Below are 26,717 nucleotides of genomic sequence, written 5' to 3'. Positions count from 1 at the left end.
AAAACCCTACTTTTCAATCCTCCCTGCACCGACAGGTTCTATTCCCAAAACTGGAACTGGAGCAGCGGGGTGTAAGCACAAAGGAGGATGAGCTCCCGGTTTCCCAGATAGGAGGAGGCTGAAAACTCAAAGACTATTTGATCATGAGACGGTGACTGCCTCCTGTCTCTGATTCCCACCTTACCCGACTCAATAGAACGGGACTTGAAGCGGACGGATCGTTTGGATTGGGGTGGGGAGTGGGGAGGCGCGGCAGGAAGGAAGGAGCTTGGGAGGGTGGGGCTACCAAGGTACCGGAGCCAATGGGTGATGACCTGGAGGTTCACATCCATTCCAGCCCTGCAGTCCTCAAGCTTGAGCTCGAAACGTCCGAGGTCCAGAGATATCTGGGTTCTCTGCTCTTCCCATTCACCAGACTCACCTAGGGGCCCCACGCTCCAGTGGTGGAGGATGTCCGCTCTTTCTTCTTTTGTCACAGAAACTTAAACAGGGACAACCTCCCTGTGAGTCCTAAGCAATCTGAAGTCCTGGGATCTCTTGAGCGTTTAAGGGAAACCCATTCCCTGGATCTTCGGAAGTCTCCAAAACCTCCACCCACAGCCTCCAATCCCCAGTTCCTAAGGGACTGACCTCACCTCCTCTTGAGAAGTGCTTCAGCTGTTATGGACTCACCCCCGCACACACACAAGTTTTGAAATAGTTATCATCCACTGTGGGGGTTCCCCAGCGGCTCAGCTGTAAAGAATCCGCTTACAATGCAAGAGACACGGGTTCAATCCCTGGGTCGGGAAGATACGCTGGAGAAGGAAATGGCAACCCACTCCAGTATTCTTGCCTGGAGAATCCCATGGACAGAGGAGCCAAGTATGTTAGTCATTCAGTAGTGTCCCGCTCTCTTGCGACCCCATGACTGTAGCCGTCCAGGCTACTCTGTCCAAGGAATTCTCCAAGCAAGAATACTGCAGTGGGTTGCCATTTGCTCCTCCAGGGGATCTTCCTGACCTAGGGATCGAAACCGAGTCTTCCGCATTGCAGTCAGATTCTTTACCGTCTGAGCCACCAGGGAAGCCCTATCATCCACTAGGCAAATTCATTTGACTTAAGCTCTGTGGTAAAACCTGCCATGTTTCTCTTACCAAGCAGATATGGGACCCTGATGGGCTCAGCAATACAATTCGGTAGTTCCCCAAGCTGGTTGTGTGTCAATTCACAGATACAGAGTCCGCAACAGTCCTGGAATCTATTGAAAATTAATTTTTAGACGAATGATAGGGTTTACCACTTCCCATCAGCAAGTGTATTAGTACCCTTTACATCTTTATTGAAGTCACCATTTCCTGGGTTTCTTCTGGCTCAAGGTCAATCCTTGGATAAAGCAAGTCGAGTAATCTAGCATTTAATTTACCATGGCAAGGAAAGGCAGGAACTCAGGGCTGGACATTTGGCTCTCAAAAGAATGGAAGCCTCATGAGAGGAAGACTGAACATCTGAGATATTTATAGAAGAAGAAAAAAAAATCTGCTCACACCCAGTGCTTAGAATCCCAGTGGACTAATTTATTGACCAACAGCATTATTCCTCCAGATTCATTCCAGAAACTGGGTAGACCAGTTGAGAAGCAGGTTCTGTAGGCATCACCAATGGCATATAAAATGGTAAGTGTATATACTGAGGAAGGGATGGGAAAAACACAATGAAAGTAGTAACCAGGGAAGATGTGGTCTAGGAGACGAACTGCAAAGCCAGGCTCCATGAGCTCCCCCACCCCACCCAAAAATGTCCCTATCCTTGGGAATAAAAGCAGCTCTGGGTCTAGAGATATCAACAGTTGCAATTTGATATTGACTTGCCTATTAAAAGCCGTTTTGAGGGATATATGATGTCAGGCCAAATAAATAGGAAGTCACACTACAGGTTGATCAGCAATTTCAGTATCACCTTGGAGGATTTCTTCGTTTTCGACCTCTTTAATGGGTGTCAGTTGGAAACTTAGGGGTAAGGACTTGGAGGATATCACAGGCTTGTCCCAGCTGGTGGAGTTGAAGGGAATCCCATGAGTAAAGCAATATACAAAGTATATAGGGATGGGAAGGATGACAATGAGTAAAAAGCTGACCAATGTGAACAGCCCCCATGATGGGTATTGTTGAACCGTTTCTTTTGACTGTGGAGAGATGGGAAAGGGGTTCAGAACGTAGAAGTTCCCAGAAGAGGAAGGACTGGGGAAGGGGAGGGTCAGAGGAGAACCAGGACAGAGGACTAAGAATTTTCAGGGAATCGGAGAATGAGATGATAGTCTTTAGACCAAGTGTGGATTGAAAAATCTAGCCCCCCACTCCCTATGAAGGTCGGGGGTCTGAGGAGGGCGACTTACAGTGCTTGAGTCCCAGGCCAGATACGTGACATTCTTCAGAGATAGTTGAAATACAGTGGTCACAGACAGGGCTAGCAGCACAACTGGAATTAGACAGGACCACAGCCAACAAATGATGGAGTACATAGGATGGCCCCACAGGTTAGCCATGTCTGCAAAGAAACTGAGAGGAAGGGCCACAAGACTGTAGAAGGCCCAGTTGGGCCTTACCAGGTCTTGGAGGACAAGATCAGCCAGACCTTAGCCCCTGCCTCAGCTCAAGCCTCATCCTCTATCTTCTTCTCAATCTTCTATCCCTACACAAGAAAAAATTTCAAATATTCCTCTACTGCTCAAAAACATTTCATGGATATCAATGCCCTCAGGATAAAGGCCAAGTCCCTTTCATTCATTCTGTGAATATGAGAGCGTCTATGACATACCAGGGATTCTTCTAGTTGCTGGGTATTTATCCATAGTGAACAACACAGACTCTAAAAGAGTAACATTTGACCCTCCTTCAGCTTTTCTTTCCTGGAGAAGGAAATGGCAATCCACTCCAGTACTATTTCCTGGAAAATGCCATGGACAGAGGAGCCTGGTAGGCTGCAGTCTATGGGGTCACAAGCTTTTCTTAGCTTCTTCCAGCCAATATATTCATCGTCCTTTACTGCATGTTCTCAATCTCAATGAATACACAAATGGAGTCCTTTGGTCTAGAGTGCCCTTCTCTCTCCCTCTTTGTCTGCATATTCATCTGTCCAGACTAAGCTCAACCATCCTCTACCTAGGATGCTTTCCCCGACTCTCCAGATGCCCCTAAATGTCCCAGGCTACCTCTACTATAGGCTTTCCTTCTTGTTCTGGGATTGTCTGCTCATACTTGTCTTTCTCCTTGGACTCTGCACTCTTTGAGAGGAGGAGCTTATTCCATTCATTTGTACCCCAGTACCACAAGGCTTTCTTGACACAAAGAAAGATTCAAGATACATGTGAGTTAATGAGTGAGTAAGCTGACTCCAAGAACCACTGTCAGCTGAAAATGCTGCCACCTGAAACTTCTACCCTTAAATTATACCATGTGGATGACTACACATCTGCCTGTTTAAAAATTGGGCCTGGGAGTTGTTTGTATTCCTTGTATTTTATTTGGATTTTCCCACTCTTTCTTCCACAGTTATGCTTAATGTTCCTGATTATCCTGTTCCCTCTTCCTTAGTAGCTTTTCCTTGCAGAATTAGACCACATCTCTCAACCTACACCTCTCCCACCTTAGCCCAAGCCATTCATTAACTCCCATTTGGAATATTACAATAGCTCCTAACTGCTCTCCTTGCTTCACTCTTGATTCCTCATAGTCTATTCATCATACAACAATCAATCACAGGTATCTTTTTGAAAAAACAAACCTGATAATGTCAATCCCCTTCTCAAAACCCTTCCATGCCTCCTCTCTCATTCTACATAAAAAACTAAGTCCTGCCATAGCTAAAAAGTCCTACACCATCTCCCATTACCTCTTTGGCATCCACTCATAACATTCTATTCTAATCTCTGATGTCCTTGTTGCTCAAAAACTTCAGAAATAATGCTTCCTCTTGCTTTGGTACTTACTGTTTTCTCTACTTGGAATGCTGTCTCAAAATCTTTTCATGGTTCCTCCTCTCATTTCATTCAGGAGTCTGCTCAAATGTCACCTTACCAGAGAGGACTTCCCTGTGATCCTATCAAAGTTATTGATAGCACACACTCCCACTCTTGATCATCTTATCTCACTTTTTGATTTTTCTGTCAGTTATCACCTCTTGCCATTTGTATTTGTTCATTTGGTTATTATTATGAATCTCTACCACTAGAATGTAAACTCCCTGGGGATAGGGACTTTTACTCAATGCTTGTTTTACTCAATGCTCTGTCCTTGATTACTGAAACAGTTCCCAGAACATATTAAGCACCCCAGAAATATATTAAATGAATGAATGAATCAAAAGGTTTCTCCGAGGGCCCTGGAGTTCCCTGAAGTTAAGGGTCCCTATGTCACTCTTGTCAAGTGAAAATAGAGGCAACAAGAAAGGGATCAACCTTCCCTATAGACCCAAGCTATCACCTGTTGGCCTCTCTGGCCCATTTCACAGCCAAGTTTTCAAACATGACGACGATGATTATAGGGAGGATTGTCCAGTAGTCAGATAGCAGTCTGATGTAGTAGCTGCCTGACGGTCGAATGAAGAAGAGGCCACACAGGAACATGAGCATTAAGACAACCACTGGAGGGAACATTGGATTTAGATCAAGGTCAGAGGTTTGGCTGGGTAACAAGGGCTAAGCAGAGGTGATAGACTAGGGCCATAAAACAGTCTGAATGAAGTCAGGGTCATTGATGGCTTTACACACGTAGGTCAGAGTACCTGTAAACAGCTTTGTATATTTCTGGACAGAAATAAAGATGTCCTGGAGAGAGGTAATGATGCTGTCCATGATCCCTATCATGGCGGACATCTCCAGGTTCAGCAACATTACGAAGAACAGGAAGGACCAGAAGACAGACCCAGGAATAAAAGACATGGCTTCAATGAAGGCCAGGAAAGCAAAGTTTGTGCTCCCCTGAATCTGTGAAGGGGAGAAAGGAGAGGAGTTAAAGTGTCCTTGAATTTAACAAAAACAACAAAAAGTACAGAGATATATTCTATCTTTCCTGAAAATTTTCTTAAAACCCCTGCATCACTGAGAAAACCAGATTTCCAAGCTGACCCTCTGACATGGAAAACCAATCCACCTAGTATTACTCATAGAAGGGCATTCTGCAAACTATAGTTCTTTGCATTACCAAGGTTGCAGCTTATCCTGGTGCTTCTGGGATTTTTTTTCTGGTGCCAATAAAAGCTGAAATTTCTGTTTTACAAAAGGTTTTGAAGGAACTCTAGGACTCATTCACCTATTTTTACTGACCTGCAAAAACTGCTCCTCTAAGTTGCACTCAGCCACATGGCTGAGGACCTCCTTCTTGATGGGGTTGGAGAGGCTGTTGAACCAGGAGGTGAAGATAGAGGTTGGGTTACCAATCAGATTTTGAGGTGGCTGGGCCTCAGGAGGCAGTATCCCCATGTTTACCAGCTTCAGAAGTGTTTCAGTATTCCTGAGGATAAGGAGTTGAATTACATAGAATCATTTTGCTCCTTAGAAAATGATCTGCTTTTCCCTTATCTTCCAGATAAGAAAGGACATCATGTTACTGATCTGGGTAAGGTAGCTGCTGCTGCTAAATCGCTTCAGTCATGTCCGACTCTGTGCGACCCCACAGACGGCAGCCCACCAGGCTCCCCCATCCCTGGGGTTCTCCAGGCAAGAACACTGGAGTAGGTTGCCATTTCCTTCTCCAGGGTAAGGTAGAGCCTTCTCCAGGGTAAGGTAGAGCCTGGGATTAAATCTGGAAGCCACCCACCTTCAAAGTCATGAATTTTTCTGAGCCTGGATAATTTATGACCCTGAGGGGATGGGGCAGGAGAAGCCTTTCCTATAGTCTTCTTGAGTCTTCTAGAGTTCTTGGAAACTCTGAGTCCCTGCTCTAATGATGGGGTCTCTTATTCACTCCCTACCTCTTATTCACGCCCTACCTCTTTCTTAGACTAGCAGGTGAAAGTCAACCTTCTAAGCTTTGTATAACTGAATGTCAAGGAGCATTTACTTAAGTGTACCATATGCATAACAGTCCCATGAAGTTGTACTATGCTGTGAGAAACTTCTTGCACTTTTTGATCTGGGTCCTGCTCTCTAACTTTTATCTTACCCCATGACCTTCTGCAGATCTACTCTGCTCACACTTAACTTCTTACAGTTTCAGGGCATGCCATGCTCTCTCATGCTCAAGACCAACCCCACTCCCACCATCATTCTTCACTTGGGCTAATTCCTATAAATCCTTAAAACTTCAGCTCATTGCTCTATAGTAACTTCAATGGAAGGTTTGCTGATAATAGCAAAATGCAAGTGGCAGAGATCCAACCAGTCAATCCTAAAGGAAATCAACCCTGAATATTCACGGGAAGGACTGATGCTGAAGCTGAAGCTTCAATACTTGGGCCACCCGATATGAAGAGCTGACTCACTGGAAAAGACCCTGATACTGGGAAAGATTGAAGGCAAGAGGAGAAGGGTAGGACAGAGGATGAGATGGTTGGATGGCATCATTGACTCAGTAGACATGAGTTTGAGCAAACTCTGAAAGATGGTGCAGGACAGGGAAGCCTGGCATGCTATAGTCCATGGAGTTGCAAAGAGTCAGACATGACTTAGCGACTGAACAGCAACAACAAAGCGGCATTTCTAATCACATTTTAGAAAATAAAATACTATATGCTCTTCTGGTAATAGGCAAGTTAAATATTTGGACCAAACTTCTCACTGGAAATAATTTAAAAGACTCAAAGATATTTTTAAATCTTGAAAAGTAAAAATATTGATAAGATAATAAGGAATTACAGTATTGGACAAAAATCAGAGTACAAACAAAAGCAGTGGGGGAAGAAGACTTGCAAAGCAATTTTGCCTTGAAGGGTACGTCAAATACATCAAACTATATCTGGAGTTTCCAGGCAGTTTGATGTAAAAGCACCAGAGCATGCCCAAAGTAAGGATCAGAACAGAAGGTCTTCCCTTAAATCTGGCATTTCAAAGGGTTGCACCTTCAATAATAAAAAATGAACCAGAAGCTTGCACCCAACTGTTCCACACCACAGGGAACACAAGGAAGGTTGCTTCAGAAAAGGACAAAACAAGGGCAAATTTTTAAGGTTCCAGAATGTCATAACCACAGTCAACCCTAGCTTAAACTTGGAGCCCAAATATTTGAGCCCGGTTGTCACAAAAGCTAAAGTTAGAGTCTTTCTAATGTCCCTATATATCAAGTAAAAGCAAAAGTCCTATCTGGATGAATATACCCTCTTCTTAGGCCTTAAAGAATTCTTACTAATAACAGTCAAATAAATAGGACATGGAGAGAACCACACACATAAAAACAAGACATCATGAGAAATAATACAATAAAAATATTCCCAAAGTTACTACAAATATTAGAATTACAAAAAATTATAATACAGCTAAGCCATGAAATTGAAAGATGCTTACTCCTTGGAAGGAAAATTATGACCAACCTAGATAGTATATTCAAAAGCAGAGACATTACTTTGCCAACAAAGGTCCATCTAGTCAAGGCTATGGTTTTTCCAGTGGTCATGTATGGATGTGAGAGTTGGACTGTGAAGAAAGCTGAGCGCCAAAGAATTGACGCTTTTGAACTGTGGGGTTGGAGAAGACTCTTGAGAGTCCCCTGGACTACAAGGAGATCCAACCAGTCCATTCTGAAGGAAATCAACCCTGGGATTTCTTTGGAGGGAATGATGCTGAAGCTGAAACTCCAGTACTTTGGCCACCTCATGCGAAGAGTTGACTCATTGGAAAAGACTCTGATGCTGGGAGGGATTGGGGGCAGGAGGAAAAGGGGATGACAGAGGATGAGATGGCTGGATGGCATCACCGACTCGATGGACGTGAGTTTGAGTGAACTCCGGGAGTTGGTGATGGACAGGGAGGCCTGGAGTGCTGCAATTCATGGGGTCGCAAAGAGTCAGACACGACTGAGCGACTGAACTGAACTGAACAGGCAGTACAGAACTGTGATCCCTGCTGCTGCTGCTGCTACTACTAAGTTGCTTCAGTCGTGTCCGACTCTGTGCGACCCCAGAGACAGCAGCCCACCAGGCTCCCCCGTCCCTGGGATTCTCCAGGCAAGAACATTGGAGTGGGTTGCCATTTCCTTCTCCATTGCATGAAAGTGAAAAGCAAAAGTGAAGTCACTCAGTCGTGTCCGACTCTTAGCGACCCCATGGACTGCAGCCTACCAGGCTCCTCCGTCCATGGGATTTTCCAGGCAAGAGTAGTGTAGTGGGGTACCATTGTCTTCTCCGTGATCCCTGAGAGAAGGAAAACAAATGAGGTGCACCATGTAATTATCCTGGTTTTGTGCCTGAAAGCACATTCTAATCTGCAGAGCAGAAAAGATCACAAGGAAACCATGGCAGTCTCACTGAGTTGGGGAGACAAAGAAGGAGTTCAGGGAGGCTAAAGAAGTTGAAGTTCCAAGGAAGAATTCTGGAGGAAATGTAGTTATGAAGAAAAAGAGTTTCAGAAATTTGCATCCAGTCTGTTGAGTGTGTGCTGAATTTTAAGATTCACACATACAGGATGAAAATCCACAAGGCTATATTTAAAGAACAACTCAGTTCAGTTCAGTTCAGTCGCTCAGTCATGTTCGACTCTTTGCGACCCCATGAATCGCAGCACACCAGGCCTCCCTGTCCATCACCAGCTCCCGGAGTTCACTCAAACTCATGTCCGTCGAGTCAGTGATGCCATCCAGACATCTCATCCTCTGTCGCCCCCCTTTCCTCCTGCCCCCAATCCCTCCCAGCGTCAGAGTCTTTTCCAATGAGTCAACTCTTCACATGAGGTGGCCAAAGTACTGGAGTTTCAGCTTTAGCATCATTCTTTCCAAAGAACATCCAGGGCTGATCTCCTGTAGAAAGAATAACTGGAAAACATCCAATCTGAATGGGGTATTCAGCAGAGAGTCCAGGAGGGCCATGCCTTCCAAATGGGACTGAAGGACTCCTGGAGAAAAGAGGGCTCTAGACCCACCCTACTGAAGCTTAAAATCAAGCCTCAAAAGTATCAAACTGAATCACAAGTATCATTACTTGCTAGAACAAAGCTCAATCAATACTCATTCAGGGAAGACAACAAAAAGTCAGACATGCAAAAATATAGAATTCACAAAGTCTAACCTCCAGTCAAAAATTAGTAAACAAATGAAGAAAGAGAAAAATGTGACCTTGATCAATATAAAAACCAGTAAATAAAACAATCATAAAATAGAGCAATAAATGACAGATGAAGGACTTAACAGTCAGGGATATTAAAATATCTATTAAAAAAAAACAATGTTAAAGTATTTTTAAAAATATGAACCTAACAAGTAGAGAAATGGAAGACAGATAAAAGAACCAGGGGAGACCTCCCTGGTGGTACAGAAGATAGGAATCCACCTGCCAATGCCAGGGACAGTTTCAAGCTCTGATGTGGGGCCATCCCACATGCCACAGAACAACTAAGCCCATGGGCCACCACTACTGAGCTTGTGCTCTAGAGCCTGTGCTCCACAACAAGAGGAGCCACCAAAATGAGAAGCCCACGCGCTACAGATAGGGAGTAGCCCCCGCGTGCCACAACTAGAGAAAAGCCCACACAGCAACAAAAACCTGTCATAGCCAAAAATAAAAATAAATAATTTTTTAAATTAGTTTTAAAAAATAACACCTGATGAAACAAAAAGAGCCCCACAATATACTAGATAAATTGAAGTATAATTAAGAACCTTCCCACGAAGAAAATTCTAGGCCCAGATGGCTCACTGGCATATTCTGTCAAATAATTTGAATCAGAAATAATAATATTACAAAGATTCTTTTGGAAACCAGAGAAGGAGGAGGAACCCAGGTTGTTTTCTGAAGCCAGTATTACCTTGATAATAAAACCATCCAAGGACACCAGAAGAAAACAAAATACTGCTATTGCTCATCAACCTAGATTCAACATCCTTAACAAAAGTCAACGGACTTAATCCAGCAACAGATAAAAACACAATATACCATGATCAAGTGGAGTTTATTTCAGGAATGCAAGAATGTTTAAACATTCAAAAATCAACCAATATAATGGATCACACTAAAAATATGGAAGAAATAAACAATCAACTCAGTAGTTGTAGAGTAATTGTATAACAAAATTCCAGCATTCATTTATGTAAAAAATTGCACAAAATAAGGAATATAAGGGAACTTGCTTAACCTAATTAAAGACATCTGGGGAGGAAATCCTGCAAATAATATGGTACATATTAGTGATTCACTGCTCTCCCCTGAAAATGGCAAAATGTGTGAATATCCATTCTCACTTTTTCTATCTTCTACTGGAGATTCTAGTCAGTGAAATAAAGCAAGTAAAATAATTTTGTTAAAGATTAGAAAGGAAGAAGTAAAAGTCTTCATATGCAGATATGTGATTGTATATGTAGAAAAACCTAAAGCTACAAAAATAAGTGAATTTATCAAGGCCAATACCCACAAATTAGTTATATTCCAATATACTAAGCATTGAACAGTTAAATGATTAAAATTTCAGAATATTATTTACAATAGAACATAAAACACAAAATTATTACAAAAAAGTTTACAAAATATTATAAGACATGCCATATATTGAAATTTACAGAATACTACTGAAAGAAATTAAAGAACATATAGGGATATATCATGTTCTTAAATAAGAAGACAAAATTTTGTTAATTATTCATTCTTCCCAAAATGATCCATAGATTCAGTGCAATCTCAACAGCAGAGCATAACTCTTTTTGTAAAAAAAGAAAAAATTGACAAACTATTTCTAAAACTTACATGGGGGAAGTGGCCAAGAGGGTGGAGTAGAAAGACCCTGAGTTCACCTCCTCCCACAGGCACACCAAAACTAAAATTATTTACAAGGCAATTATTGATATGAACGACAAGAAGATTAGTAGAAAAAAATCTTCTACAACTAAAGATATAAAGAAGGAAATACAAGACGGGTAGGAGGAGCAGAGACAAGGCATAAGCAAGGCCCCAGGGCAGGTGGCTCACAAGTGTGAGGATAATTACAATTGTAGAGGTCCTCCCCAGGGAGCAAGGGGTACAAACCCCTCATGGGGCTCTCCATCCCCTAGGTTCTGCACTGGGAAGATGAGCCCCCAGAATCTTTGGCCTTGAAGGTCAGCGGGGCTTATTTTCAGGAGAGTAAGGGCTATGAGAGATAGAGATTCTACTGTTAAAGGGTGCACACAAAATCTCATACACTCCAGGACTCAGGGCAGAAATAGTAATTTGAAAAAAGCTTGAGTCAGACTCACTTGCTGATCTTGGAGAGCCTCCCAGAGAGGAAGAAAACTGGGACTCATCCTGAGGACAGAGACACTGGCAGTAGCCATTTCGGGGAACTCATTCTACCACGAGGACAGTGGAGCTGGCCAGTGCCGTTTTGGAAATGTACCTCTAGCTTATTAGTCCCAAGGACCCAGATCTACCCACCAGTCAGTTGGCACCAGTCCTGGGATGCCTCAGGCCAACCAGGTAGCTTGATGGAGACCCAGTCCTAACCACTAGAGGGCCCAGGATTCAACCCCACCCACCAGAGGACGGATGTCATACTGGAATCTTTTACGACCAAACACAATGTGACTAAAAATCAACTACAAGGAAAAAGCTGCAAAAATTTAAAAAAAACCCACAGACACACGAAGGCTACACAATATGCTACTAAACAACCGATGGGTCACTGAAAAAAATCAAAGAGGAAATTTAAAAATACCAGGAGATAAATGAAAATTAAGACACCACAATCCAAAACCAGCAACAAAAGAGGCAAGAATATACAAGGGGGAAGAGACTACCTCTTCAATAAATGGTGTTGGGAAAACTGGGTAGTTATAAGCAAAAGAATCAAACTGAATGACTTTTTCACACCACATACAAAAATAAACTAAAAATGAATTAAAGACTTAAACATAAGACCTGAAATCGCTAGAAGAAAACTTAGTATACTTTTTGACATCAGTCTTAACAATATATTTTCTCAGGTAACAGAAACAAAAGCAAAAATAAACAAATGGGACCAAATTAAACTAAAAAGCTTATGCACAGTGAAGAAAACTATTAATAAAACAAAAAAAGGCCACCTATTGTATGGGAAAAGATATTTGCAAATGATATACCAGCAGGGGGCTAAAATCCAAAATATACAGAGAACACATACAACTCAACTTAAAAACAACCCAATTAGAAAATGGGCAGAGGACTGAGTAGACATTTTTCCAGAGAAGACATACAGATGGACAACAGGCTCATGAAAAGATGCTCAAGATCACTAATTATTAGAGAAATGCAAATCAAGACTACAGCAAGATACCACCCAACACCTGTCAGAACAGCTATTATCAAAAAACAACAATAAAAATGTGCTGAGGAAGTGGAGAAAAGGGAACCCTTATACATTGTTGGTGGAATGTAAACTGCTACAGCCACTCTGGAAAAGAGCATTGAAATTCCTCAATAAATTAAAATAGAACTACCATATGATCCAGCAATTCTACTCCTGGGTATTTACCCAAGAAAATGAAAACACTAATTTGCAAAGATATATGCACCCCATGTTCATTATTACTTACAATAGCCAAGATATGAACTCAACCTAAATGTCCATAATAGATGAATGGATAATAGGTAAAACTGAATCACTTTGCTGTACACTCGAAACTAACACAACATTGTTAATCAAGTATGCTCCAATATAAAATAAAAAAATTTTTAATTGATGATAAAGAAGATATATATATATATATATATGTATGTATGTATGTATGTACACACACACCAAGCTTCCCAGGTGGTGCTAGTGGTTAAAAAAAAAAACCTGCCTGCCAACGCAGGAGATGTAAGAGACGCAGGTTCAATGCCTGGGTCTGGAAGATCCCCTGCAGGAGGAAATGGCAACCTACCCCAGTATTCTAGCAGGGATAATCCCATGGACAGAAAAGCCTGGCAGTCTATAGTCCACAGGGTCTCAAAGAGTCGGACACAACTGAGTGAGTGAACAACCCAACTACATATATATATATGTAATGAAATATTTACTCAGTCACAAAAAAGAAGGAAATCTTGCCATTTGCAACAATACAAATGGATCTAGAGGATATTATGCTAAGTGAAATAAATCATACAGAGAAAGTCACATGTTGTATGAGATCACTCATACATGGAATCTAAAAAACAAATGAATGCACATACCTAACAGAAACAGAGTCATAGACACAATCATAGTTACAGAGAATAAACAGATGGTTGCTAGAAGGGAGGTGTTAAGGGAGGAGAGAAATTGGTGAGGAGGATTAAGTTACAAAATAAATGAGTCATAGGTATAAACTGTACCATGTGGAGAATATTGCCAATATTTATGTAATATCTTTGTATGGTGACAGATGATATCTAGACTTACATTTTGAAATGTAGAGAAATAGTGAATTACTGTGTTATGTGCCAAGAAAGAACACAGTATTGTAGGTCAATTATACGTCAAAAACAAAGAAACTCATAGAAAAAGAGATCAGATGTGTGGTTACCAGATGCATCGGGGCAGGGGGGAGGAGGAACTGGATGAAGATAGTCAAAAGGTACAAGCTTCCAGTTATAAGATAAGTAAGTACTAGGATGGACTGAATCAGAGGCAAGTTGGTGAACTTAAATATAGATCAATAGTATTATACAATCTGAGGAACAGAGGAGGAAATCATATTTTAGAGCATAGTGAACAGAGCCTTGGGGGCTTACAGGACGGTAACAGACAGTTTAACATACATACACGTAATTTAGAGTTCAAAAAGGAGAGGAGGGAATGAGGCAAAAAAAATATTTAAAGAGAGAATGACGGTTGAGTTCTCAAAGTTGGTGAAAAATACACATTTACAAAGTTACAAAGCTTAGCCAATTCCAAGTAAGATGAATATTTTTTGAATGCTTTCTCATCAGAAATAACAGAGTTCAGATGTACATTCTACCCTACTTTTATTTGATGCAATTCAAAGTCCTGTACATGAAAGGACTCTGAAAAGTAAATGGTAGCAACAGGCAGCTCGGAGAAGGAAAGCCAAATTCAAAGTACCACTGTATTTGCAGTGAATTTACAATGGTTTTTCCCGATAGCATCTCCTGGCCTGGACTCAAAAGTAGCCTGAAACCAAGAACTGTCTATCGAGTATGGACAAAAAGAATTCCAAGAGAAAAGTCCAATATTTCTGGCCCAAGGAAAAGAGGCCTCAAATTTCAGAGAGAACAAGAGAAATCCCCTGATTTTTCTTGTTCTTTTCTGTTTTATCAAACATGTCAGACCATCCTGCAGCGACAGAGGTGGCTGGACAAGTACCTATACATCTGAGATGGAAATCCATCCTCTGACCAAATAAACTGTGGTTCCAAGTACACGGATAATGGAGGAAAATCCCTGTTACTTTAAATATTTTTCCTATTGTCTCAATGTGTAGCCCTGGAGGCAGATGGAGTTGATGAAATGAGTCGCAGAACAGGGAAACTAAAGCTCTAGTTTTCTAGGCAGAAAGTCAAGTAGTGGGGCTTCTTAAGAACTGGAAAGTGTTGGGGAGACTTCAGGTAAGAAGGAGCTGAAGAAGGTGATCCCATAAAGTGTTATATGAAATTCTTGGTAGCACAGGGTTATATCTGACTCTGAACAGCATTCCAAAGACTTGGACAACTAGAAAATAAGGCACATCACTGCCCAGCTTCCAAATTATCAGTGGCACACAACTAAATGGATCCAAACAGCACTGAAATTAAAAACTGACATTGGGTCCACAGCCCACAGAAGATGGGAAGAAACTTACAACATAAATCTAACTAGGGCAGTTGTCTCAAAAAACTGTAAAAAAAAATTATCCAAAGAAAATGAATACAGTCTCATATATGTTAAAATAAATATATATAACACAAAATTACTTAATGTATAAAGAATCAGGAAAATCTCAATATGCCACAAGGAAAAAGATAATCAACACATAACAACCCCAAAATGACACAGAAGTTTTAACTATCAGACTTTAAAGCAATTATTATAATCATACTCTGAGAAGTCAGAGCAAACACTCTTGAAACAAGTAGAAAGACAAACTATCAGCAGACAAAAGATACAAGAAAAATACTAAGTGGAAAATTTTATAACTGAAAAATACAGTAACAGAAAATTCACTTGAGTAGCTAAATAACAGAATGAAGATGACAGAAGAAATAGTCAGTGGCCTGGCTGAAAAAGTTCCCTGCAACTTTGGCATTTGGTCAAAGTCATAAAAACTTTAGATTCAAGAATCTCAATGAAACTTAAACAGGAGTTGATAAACCTGAAAAACCTATACTCAGACACATCAAAATCAAACAAATGAAAACTAAACATTAAAAAATCTGGAATATATGGATTTGTGTATTCAGTTTGCTGTATACCTGAAACTAGCAACACTGTACATCTACTTCAATTTTTAAAAATTGTTTTTACTCTGAAAGCTGCCAAAGAAAAATAACACATTGTATACAGGGGAACAACAATTTGAGTGATGTGTTTCTCATCAGAAATGGAGAACAGAAAGAAATAGTAAATTTTTTAGGTATTGAAAGAGAAGGATTGTCAACACACAATTCCTCCAAGAAATAATTGTAAAATAAAGGCATTATTAGATGAAGGAATCTCAAAAAATTCATGGCCAACATATCTTTAATATTAAAGAACTACTAAAAGTTTTTCAGATGGAATGGAAATAACACTGGAGGAAAAATTCAAACTTCAGAAACTAAGGAAGTGCCACGAAAATGATATCCAGGCAAATATAGCAGGATATTTTTCTCCTCTTAAGTTTGAGAATACGTATGTCAGTTGAAAGTAAAATTTATAACATTGTTTGATAGGATTTTCAGTGTATGTGGTACATATGACAACCACAAAACAAAGTGGGGAAGATAAAGGGTCTTATTATGATGATACAGTTTTACATGTCACTTAAAGTGAAACTGAAGTGAAAGTGGCTCAGTCGTGTCCGACTCTTTGGGACCCAGTGGACTGTAGCCCACGAGGCTCCTCCGTCCATGGGATTCTTCAGGCAATAATACTGGAGTGGGTTGCCATTTCCTTCTCCAGAGGATCTTCCCGACCCAGGGATCAAACCCAGGTCTCTCACATTGCGGGCAGATGATTTAACCTCTGAGCCACTTAAAGTCGTAAAATATTAATTCTAATTAGACTGTAAAAAGTTAAGTGCACATTTTTCTTGGGTTGTTTGCCTTCTCATTGAGTTGAAAGATTTCTTTACATATTCCAAATAACATGTAGTTGATCCTTCAACAAATGGGGGTTAGAGACTTCCCTGGTGGTCCAGTGATTAAGAATCCATCTGCCAATGTAGGGGACATGGGTTCGATCCCTCATCTGAGAAGATTCCACATGCTGCAGGGCAACTAAGCCCCTGCACCACAACTAGAGAAAGACCTATCACAGCCAAAAATAAAATAATTTTTTTTAAAAAAAGCTCATTGAAAGTTATCTATTTTTTTAAAAATGGGATGTTGGGAGAGCCATCCCTCTGCACAGTTGAAAGTCCACTTTTAACTTATAGTCAGACCTCCACATCTGCAGTTCCTCAGTATCCAGGTCTGTATCCATGGATTCAGCCAATCACAGATCATGTAGTACTGTAATACCATTGAAAAAAATCCATGTATAAGTAAGTGGGCCTGTGCAATTCAAACGTGCACTGTGCAAAGATCAACGGTGTACAGAACATATAAATTCCTCCAATTTTGTAACATGTACTTTCATTAGCTTAATGGAATCTTTAAAAGAGGAAATGATTTTAATCCCAATGGTGTCCAATTATTAACTATAATAAGGGCTCTCTTACTAGCAGCAATGAGAACTCTATGAAGTATAGAAAAACAGCAGATATACAGAATGGCAGGCAATACCACTAGGCCTAAGGCAAATTAATAAGAAAGGAACAAATGTGAAGGAGTTATTTCTAGGGTATCTTTTTAAATTCTTTAAAACTGAAAAGCAAGAGTATATATAGTATCCCATCTTCTGTGTAAGAAAGAAAGTAAATAAGAAAATATGTTTTTCTACTTATTTTTACAAATACCAGAAGGATAAAGTAAAAAAATAATGAGTTTCCTTCAGAGGATGGGTGGGAATTGGGTTGAAGTGATGGTCAGTTCAGTTCAGTTCAGTCACTCAGTTGTGTCTGACTCTTTGCAACCCCATGAACTGCAGCACGCCAAGCCTCCCTGTCCATCACCAACTCCCAGAGTCCACCCAAACCCATGTCAATCGAGTCAGTGATGCCATCCAAAATCTCATCCTCTGTCGTCCCCTTCTCCTCCTGCCCTCAATCTTTCCCAGCATCGGGATCTTTTCCAATGAGTCAGCTCTTCGCATCAGGTGGCCAAAGTATTGGAGTTTCAGCTTCAACATCAGTCCCTCCCATGAACACTCAGGAATGATTTCCTTTAGGATGGACTGGTTGGATCTCTTTGCAGTCCAAGGGACTCTCAAGAGTCTTCTCCAACACCACAATCCAAAAGCATTAATTCTTCGGTGCTAAGCTTTCTTTCTAGTCCAACTCTCACATCCATACATGACCACTGGAAAAACCATAGCCTTGACTAGACGGACCTTTGTTGGCAAAGTAATGTCTCTGCTTTTTAATATGCTGTCGAGGTTGGTCATAACTTTCCTTCCAAGGAGTAAGTATCTTCTAATTTCATTGCTGCAATCACCATCTGCAGTGATTTTGGAGCCCCAAAAAAATAAAGTCTGACAGTTTCCACTGTTTCCCCACCTATTTCCCATGAAGTGATGGGACAGGATGGCATGATCTTAGTTTTCTGAATGTTGAGCTTTAAGCCAACTTTTTCACTCTCTCTTTCACTTTCATCAAGAGGCTCTTTAGTTCTTTATTTTCTGTCATAAGGGTGGTGTCATCTGCATATATCTGAGGTTATTGATATTTCTCCCGGCAATCTTGATTCCAGCTTGTGCTTCCTCCAGCCCAGCGTTTCTCATGATGTACTCTGCATAGAACTTAAATAAGCAGGGTGACAATATACAGCCTTGATGTACTCCTTTTCCTATTTGGAACCAGTCTGTTGTTCCATGTCCAGTTCTAACTGTTGCTTCCTGACCTGCATACAGGTTTCTCAAGAGGCAGGTCAGGTGGTCTGGCATGCCCATCTCTTGAAGAATTTTCCACAGTTTGTTGTGATCCACACAGTCAAAGGCTTTGACATAGTCAATAAAGCAGAAATAGATGTTTTTCTGGAACTCTCTTGCTTTTTCCATGATCCAGCGGATGTTGGCAATTTGATCTCTGGTTCCTCTACCTTTTCTAATCCAACTTGAACATCTGGAAGTTCAAGATTCATGAAGTGTTGAAGCCTGGCTTGGAGAATTTTGAGCATTACTTTCCTAGCATGTGAGATGAGTGCAATTGTGTGGGAGTTTGAGCATTCTTTGGCATTGCCTTTCTTTGGGATTGGAATGAAAACTGACCTTTTCCAGTCCTGTGGCCACTGCTGAGTTTTCCAAATTTGCTGGCATATTGAGTGCAGCACTTTCACAGCATCGTCTTTCAGGATTTGAAACAGCTCAACTGGAATTCCATCACCTCCACTAGCTTTATTCGTAGTGATGCTTCCTAAGGCCCACTTGACTTCACGCTCCAGGATGTCTGGCTCTAGGTGAGTGATCACACTATCATGATTATCTGGGAGAGTGACATTTCTCTGTATCTTCTTGTATAATTTTGTCTTTGGAATCCATATTAATGTTTAATAAAATAAAATTAGGGGCCCTAAAATGTCATATAAACAGAAATAAATGAACATAACTGTATTTCAAGTGAATAACATAACCACACTGAACTGAGGAGAAAGAACCAGCCCAAGTAAGTTTTGAACACAGCATTTTGACCATAAAATTCAGGATAAAGACAAGTTTTCAGCAAACACTGGAACATAGGATCAGTGTAGTGTGTGTGCGTGCATGCATGCTCAGTCTTGCTACCCTACGGACTGTAGCCCGCCAAGCTCCTCTGTCCGTGGGATTTCCCAGGCAACAATACTGGAGTGGGTTGCTATTTCCTCCTCCAGAGGATCTTCCTGACCCAGGGATCGAACCCACAACTCCTGTGTCTCCTGCACTGCAGGCAGATTCTTTACCACTGAGCCATCAGGGAAGCCATATTCTAATATCAGAATTAAGCAATGGGTGTGTGTGAGGGACAGACACAGAGACAGTGTGTTTTCTATCAACACTGTGGAAAGCAATTTGCATTATCTAGTGAAGCAGAAGGTAGATGCAGGAGATGAAGAAACATGGTCACGGTATTTAGCAGCTCTTCCCATCAAGAGACAAAGTCTATTTTTCCATTCCTGGAATCTGGGGTGTCTTTGTGAATTCCTTTGACCAAAAAAATGAAACAGCAGTGACAACGGGAGCATTCTCATGCTTAGTCTTCAAGATATTTTTCTGATTCCACCTTCATTCTCTGTGAGCTGCCATATGAGGAAGCCCAGACTAGCCACAAGGTGAGGCCTCCTGGAAGAGAACAGGCTTTGCTGACCTGCCAATCGTGCAAGCAGAGTGAGCCCAGCCACCACCATGCACAGCAGAGCAGTGCTGCTCCAGCTGGGCCCAGCTGAATGCAGACATGTGAGTTAACCCACCCACACCCAGGAGAAGAACTCTCCAGTCAACCCACAGATCAGAAGGAATTAGTAAACCACTGCTGTTTTCAGCCACTTACTTTTGGAGTGATATGTCTCACAGCAATAGATAACTGCTGCTGCTGCTGCTGCTAAGTCGCTTCAGTCGTGTCCGACTCTGTGCGACCCCACAGACGGCAGCCCACTAGGATCCTCTGTCCCTGGATTCTCCAGGCAAGAACACTAGAATGGGTTGCCATTTCCTTCTCTCAATGCATGAGAAGCGAAAGTGGAGTCACTTAGTCGTGCCTGACTCTTAGCGACCCCATGGACTGCAGCCTACCAGGCTCCTCCGTCCACGGGATTTTCCAGGCAAGAGCACTGGAGTGGGGTCACTCCAACAATTTCACTTATATACCCTTGAAAAATGTGCACACATGTAGGGCACTTAGGAAAATGTATAATGTTTAGAGAAACATTGTTTCAATAGCCAAAAACTAGAAAGATTGTACAAACATTCACTAGTAGTAGAATGGGCAAATAAACTGTGGTATGTTCATTTACTGGAATATTATACAGCATTAAAAAAGCACAGACTAGAGGAAGACACAACAATACGGATGAATCTTTCAAGCACATGTTGAATTTAAAAAGTAAAACACAAAAGAATACAAAGAAAATGTGTATGTAAATGAACAAATTAGACTACATAAATGGATACATTAACTACTGCTTTGTATAAATGTTCAAATTAAACTATATTGCTTAGATAAGCATACATATTAGAAAATGTAAAGAAAACAAAGGACTAATTATCATAAAAGTCATGATAATGGGTACCTCTAGGAAGGAGGAAAGAAGATATAATTAGAGATACATGAACAGCTTCCAAGATCATTCTAGTTCTTACAATGGGTGCTACACATTTTGTTTTATGCATGTTTCTACCCCATGGACTGTAGCTCACCAGGCTCCTCTGTCCATGGAATTCTCCAGGCAAGAAGAATGGAGTGGGGAGCCATTCCTTTCTCCAGGGGGTCTTCCCAACCCAGGGATCAAACCTGGGTCTCCTGCATTGCAGGCAGATTCTTTACCATCTGAGACACGAAAGAAGTCCCTCTATATGTATGTAATATACAATAAACTGTTTTTTAAATATTAAAAATACCATTACACTCCCACCAGGCTGGCAAAATTTTAAAGTTTGACCAAGTTCAATTGAGTGTTGTGCAGAAAGTGAAATACACTAATTCTCACATATCATAAACCATGTTGAAAATCAGACAACGTATGTTAAGTCTATAGGTGTGCCAACCTTACCCAGCAATTCCATTCTTAAACATATACATTAGAGAACTCTTGCAGGTGTGCGTCTGAATATGCCCAACCTTCTAGAAGGAAAACAGTGGCCATTTACATGGATTAGGATTACCATCGATAAATTCAGCTTAGGTTTGCCTCCTCTGGGAATTCTTCTCTGAGTAGCTCAGGAGGAATGAATAGCTCTGTATTTTGTCCTCCCCATGACTTCTGCTGCTGGTTATCATGAGTTTAAGACCATATAATCAAGTATCTAATTCCCCTCCCGTTCTCCCTCCAAACCTTAAAACTCAGGGAAGGCAAGGTCTATGGTCTGATTCACCTGTCCAATCTTCATGTTATACAAGGAGTACTTTCTAAATGTTTCATGAGTGTTTTTGAAATTAATGCCTAAAGTATTAAAAATGGGGATGAATTAAAGAATAAAAAGAATTTTAAAAATAAAGGCTCTAGCTCTAAGAGTCCTTTTACGGTTTAAGTATGATAGACTGGGTGTTCATTGGAAGGACTGATGTTGAAGCTGAAACTCCAATACTTTGGCCACCTCATGCGAAGAGCTGACTCATTGGAAAAGACCCTGATGCTGGGAAGGATTAGGAGCAGGAGGAGAAGGGGACGACAGAGGATGAGATGGCTAGATGGCATCAAAGACTTGATAGACACGAGTTTGGGTAAACTCCGGGAGTTGGTGATGGTCAGGGAGGCCTGGTGTGCTGCAGTCCATGGGGTCACAAAGAGTTGGACACAAGTGAGCGACTGAACTGAACTGAACTGATGAAAGACCAACAGAAATCCCTAAATTTAGGAGCTGACAGTAAAAGATGAAGGCATTCAAGAAGTGGAGAGTTCTACAGATGACTATGGTTCTGGATGCGATCTGGGACTAGAGTAATTTTGAATGCTTTCATATCTCTGTGGTGGTACTCTGAGGTGAACAGTTGGCATTCTCAGAGTTTGAAGATTTCTAGGACTAGAAAAGGGCTCTAAGAAGGATAATATATGACAGGGATTCTACTGTCTCTGTTTTCCACTATAGGGAAAAGTAGAGGCTTGCAAGTGCACCTGAGATTGAGACGTGTGAATGTGGGTCTTTGTAGCAACTTTAAGGTTAGGCTCCCTGTGTTTTGTAGTAGTTCCCTGAAGTAGGGATCCTCAACTAAGAGGTTGGGCTTACTTCTCATTGCAGCGGTGCGTGAGCTGTGTGGCCCAGAAGCCCAAGATAGAGAAGACAAAAGGTGTGACAAGCATCATGAAGATCAGGTTAGCCAGAGCCACAATAACGGCATCACTGAGACAGCTGCTGGATGATTGAATGTGCGAAGCTATGGAGACAATGGAGCCAAAGCCGAGGCCCAAGGAACGCAAGACTTGGTTCCCTGCTCCGCGCCATACGTTCATGTTGTATATAGCTGATATCTAAAAGGGAGAAGACAAGTGTTAAGGGAAGATGTCAAAGAAGGAGAGGAGAATCTTAAAAGGGTTAAAATGGGGGAGAGGGGACACACAGAGAGATAATGGGGAAAGGAAGCCCTAAGAATAGGCAGGAAATGTCCTCCAAGGCCTGACAGGGGAATGAGGAAGATACACCTTACCTTGACAATTGTCATATGCTGAAGGCCAAATACTGCCCCTTCTAGCATTATACTCCGCACGACAAAACAGAGCATTATGAGACCACTGGTTGATACCAAGACACATATTACCTGAATTGAGAGTGGGAGAAAGCATGTACCAGTGGGAGTCAACCAAAAATCAGCAAAGATCAAAAGTTCCGAATCAGAAATGAGGAGTTAGAAGACAGCTTCTAGCAGGGGTCAGGGGCTACTGGGAATAAAAAGTCAGAGAGAGTGAAAAATTAGCAAATCAAAGAGTAACAAAGTTAGATGAGGGCCAAAGCGTCTGAGAATGTCAAGATATCAAAAAAATGGGTGGCTCACCTTCCCAGTCCACTTGAGGCCATTAAGCACGAAAGCACCAAGAAGACACACGGACATGAATAAAGGCAGGCACAGACTGAACACTGGTGGCCCATTATCCTCAATCCTGTCTGAGGCCTTCAGAGTCATCCGGTACCAGAAGTACAGGGAGGGTGTCGTCCGTGCACATTCAGGATCTGAGGGGACCTGGCTCTGGACATGTCTGCTAGACAGGATGACCCCTCCCCTCTTCTTTATCCGCCCCCACTTCCCCCTCTTCCTTTCCCCTTTCCCCCCATTTCTTCTTCCTTCCACAATCTTCCTCTTCTTTATCACTCCTTGCTCCTTTCTCCTCTTCCAAATTTCCTCCTACCTCTCTGTTTCCCCCCTTCTCATCTTTCACTTCCTCCTCACCAAAGCCACTGGCGTTCTCCAGTAAGGGACATTTCTCCCATGGAACGGGATACTGGAAGGACTGACTCAAGTAGAAGAGGATCCAGGAGGTGATCACATTCAAGAACAAAGTGTTGATGAAGCACACCTAGGGGCCAGGGAGGAGGTGGCTGGGGAGGAACGGAGGGGTCAGGAAAAAGGAGGGGATTTGACAGAGGATTGGGGAACTGAAGGGATCTGATCCATGGAAGTGCAGCCTTGGGACCCATTCCAAGATGAGGGTTAGGATGGGGATGGGGTGTAAAGGGTAGGCCTGGGCAGCCCAGGGCTCCTCACCATTAAGCTTGTATACCCTATACCACCAATCCAGGGGCTGATGACCTTCCACACACCAATGCTGCCCTGACGCATCCTCTGACCAGCTGCCATCTCCAGGAAGAGGAGAGGAATCCCAATCAAGAACAGCAAGAAGATGTAGATGATGAGAAAACTGCCTGTTCAGGGGATTCAAGGAGGAGCTCTCAGAACCAGCTGGCTTTTTTGGTACCTGGACTTCTTCACGGGTACAGAAAAACTCGTTCCCCACCAGTGATCTCCACCAGGGGCATATCATCAGGGGTCAACTGTCTGCACATCCCTTACAGTTCCAGGCGTCCAGTTCTTTGGTATCTAATTCCTGGAAGACCCAAACATCTAGTCTTCACCTCCACCCTTGACCCAGGCTTCTAGCCCCACCATCCTCCTGTTCAGATATTCTATACCTCTACCCATCTCATGATCCTTCACGTTCAGGCATCTGACTCCTATCCTGCTCAGGATACCAAGTATTTATCCTCTACAGGCCCCAGAGACCTTGGGAGTTTGAAGTCTAGACAGGCCTCCATCTTATTAGCCCCTTGTGGATCCGTGGCTCCTGGTACCCAGACTTACCACCTCCACTGTGAAGCCACAGGTAGCAAAAACTCCAGAGACTGGCCGGCCTCACGGTATAACCAATCTGGGCCAGGAGGTACTCAGCCTTGTTGGACCAGAATGGGCGAGTAATGAGGACTTCATTCTTCTCCTCCTCTGGCACCTGAACTTTCTCAGGTAAGAATCTCTGTCTCAGGATTGGGGCAGCCTCTGCCCCCATGACAGGGGTTGCCTTGGGATGGCTGGCCCTGCTCTGAGCCTCAAAAGCTTGCGTCTCCCAGGCCTGAGCCCTCGTAGCCCGGGCCTCAAAAGCCTGGACCTCGGAGACCCAGGCTGTCAGAGACCAGGTGGCTGTGCTCTTGTCTTCCAAAGAGTGACCTCCAGGGGAGCTTTCAGCAGATGAGACTTTGGCCAATGACGTTCCTGAAGCCTGGGCCTCTGTTGTCATTTCAGGGAGAATTTCAGGAGCAGCTCCAACTTTCACAATGGAGGATTTGATTTTGTGAGTAGACCTGAAGGACACCAAAAACTAGATTTTAGGTTTTAGAGTAAAAACATGACTGAGTTACAAAACAGTCCTCAACACCTCCTAAGGAAACCTTCCATTTCTGTCCCTGTTATGTATATGCTAAGTCACTCCAGTCGTGTCCGACTCTGTGCGACCCCGTGGACTGCAGCCCGCCAGGCTCCTCTGTCCATGGGATTCTCCAGGCAAGGATACTGGAGTGGGTTGCCACGCCCTCCTCCAGGGGACCTTCTCAACTCAGGGATCAAACCCGTGTCTCTTATGTCTCCTGCATTGGTAGGTGGGTTATTTACCACTAACACCACTGGGAAGACCCATTTCTGTCTCTCCCACCACTGAAATTCAAAGCACAAAAGAAAGAATCTTTCACATAAGTTTTACTTCTTAGAAACATTTCAGTGCAAGGGATAAAGACAAATAGCCAAGCTAACAGTGAGGAATTCCACTCAAAAAGTTTCTGAAAACTCTGCGGTACACTCCATACAGAGGACAGTACTATTTATAGTGGGCTTCTGAATCAAAGAAAGGATTTTAATACTAAATCTGCCTGGTAAGCCAATCTTAGGAAAGCTGCTGTACTTTTCTGAGCTGTTTCACCTGTAAAACACTCAGGTTTCTGCTCAAATATCACCTCACCAGAGACGCCTTCCCTGCCAGCCTATCTAGAATAGTAGCTACCTACCTACAACTCTCTCCATCCAACCTACTTTTATTTGTCTTCATAGCATTTCTCACCTCCTGATGTGATTATCTCTTGATAATCTAGTCACAGTCTAACCATGCACCCCACCCCACTGCTCTGTCCCCAACAGGTGGATGGTGCTTTACCTCATATCTGGGGCCACTTTCCTCTCTGTTCTCTGTGCTTCCACCACTCTGATCTGTTGTTGGCTCTTCAAATGCTCTATAAGAGAACAGGCAAGGATCATGATGGAAAAGAAAAGGAAAAAAAAAAAAACAGGATGTGGAAGAGGGGAAGAGGGGGAACTGGAGTTTTCTTTCAGAGGAGGAAAGAGTGCGCCACCCAAAAGCAGAGGCAGCGAGTAGGTGCCAAGACAGCACAAGCACATCTGGGTCACAAGGGTAAATCCGCTGTGAGACACACTGTTTACAGAGAGTTCTTATGTAGCTCAGGAAAGGCTTACATTTCAATGATAGGTTAAAAAAATAAAACTCAGATGTAAATTTCCATCTTTAGTTCTATTTCTACTACATTTTAAAATGCAATGAAAAAAAATTTAAAAAATGCAAAGAAAGAAAAGGCCAAAAGAAAATACATTAATATATAGAAGACGAGGATTATAGGTATTTTTCTAGCCTTCCCTCTGATTTTAAATCAGTCTAGTAAATTGTCTAAAAGTGTTACTTTAATAATCAAGAAAAAATATGTAAATAAATAAAAACTAAAAATAAAATGATGATACTGGACACAGAAGTCAAATTGAAAGCGCTCCCATCAGCCAAATCTTGGACAACTGGAGCATCAAGATAAATAATAACAGATAAGGACCCACAGAATAAAATAAGAATCTATGAATCCACAGAGATATAAATAAGGAAAAAAGGAAAAATCTCTTCCTTACAGTAAAATTCAAACTAATAAATGCATAGGAATGATGAAATTAGAAAATTATCATTTGCCATGAGTAATAATTGACTTGAGCAAGAATTGTTCATCATTGCTCATGCAAGAAAGTTTGACAGGGACAAAAATAAGTGCTTAGTATTAATATGTCTCCCCACAAGATACTCTCCTCCCCATCAAATAGAAAAATAGTATCTTTACAGTGTTAAACACTACCTTAACCACATAATGAAAGTCAATTGATACCATTTGCTTCCTGATATGAGGCACTGAGAAGAACACAACATCATTTCAGTGGTATTCTTGCCAAAATTGTACA

The 26,717-nt window shown here is 41.9% G+C and overlaps 1 protein-coding gene across 1 annotated transcript; it reads right to left on the bottom strand.

Annotated features, from left to right (window-relative positions):
• Window positions 1–1,564: 1,564 nt before the first annotated feature.
• On the bottom strand, window positions 1,565–25,816 carry SLC6A16 (solute carrier family 6 member 16). The gene is made up of 12 exons (XM_040252309.1): window positions 25,642–25,816; window positions 24,306–24,799; window positions 23,712–23,869; window positions 23,397–23,523; window positions 23,004–23,179; window positions 22,659–22,769; window positions 22,241–22,482; window positions 5,303–5,489; window positions 4,762–4,963; window positions 4,461–4,620; window positions 2,375–2,537; window positions 1,565–2,164 (listed from the first exon to the last, which is right to left on the bottom strand). Exons 1-12 carry the CDS (start codon window positions 25,740–25,742, stop codon window positions 1,904–1,906), a joined length of 2,382 nt encoding a protein of 793 aa, XP_040108243.1. The 5' UTR covers window positions 25,743–25,816; the 3' UTR covers window positions 1,565–1,903.
• Window positions 25,817–26,717: the final 901 nt, after the last annotated feature.

This window comes from Oryx dammah, unplaced genomic scaffold, assembly GCF_014754425.2.
Source record: "Oryx dammah isolate SB20612 unplaced genomic scaffold, SCBI_Odam_1.1 HiC_scaffold_13, whole genome shotgun sequence".
Lineage (NCBI taxonomy): Eukaryota > Metazoa > Chordata > Mammalia > Artiodactyla > Bovidae > Oryx > Oryx dammah.
Note: the sequence above shows the minus strand (reverse complement) of the source record. Positions and strands in the feature narration are given on the sequence as shown.

Coding starts and splice junctions, on each gene's coding strand:
- SLC6A16 (XM_040252309.1), bottom strand. CDS start 25,742: ATGATCCTTGCCTGTTCTCTTATAGAGCATTTGAAGAGCCAACAACAG. Junction 23,180..23,396: donor GGAGAACGCCAGTGGCTTTG/GTGAGGAGGAAG, acceptor AGGTCCCCTCAG/ATCCTGAATGTGCACGGACG. Junction 2,165..2,374: donor TGGCCTGGGACTCAAGCACT/GTAAGTCGCCCT, acceptor ATCTCTCCACAG/TCAAAAGAAACGGTTCAACA.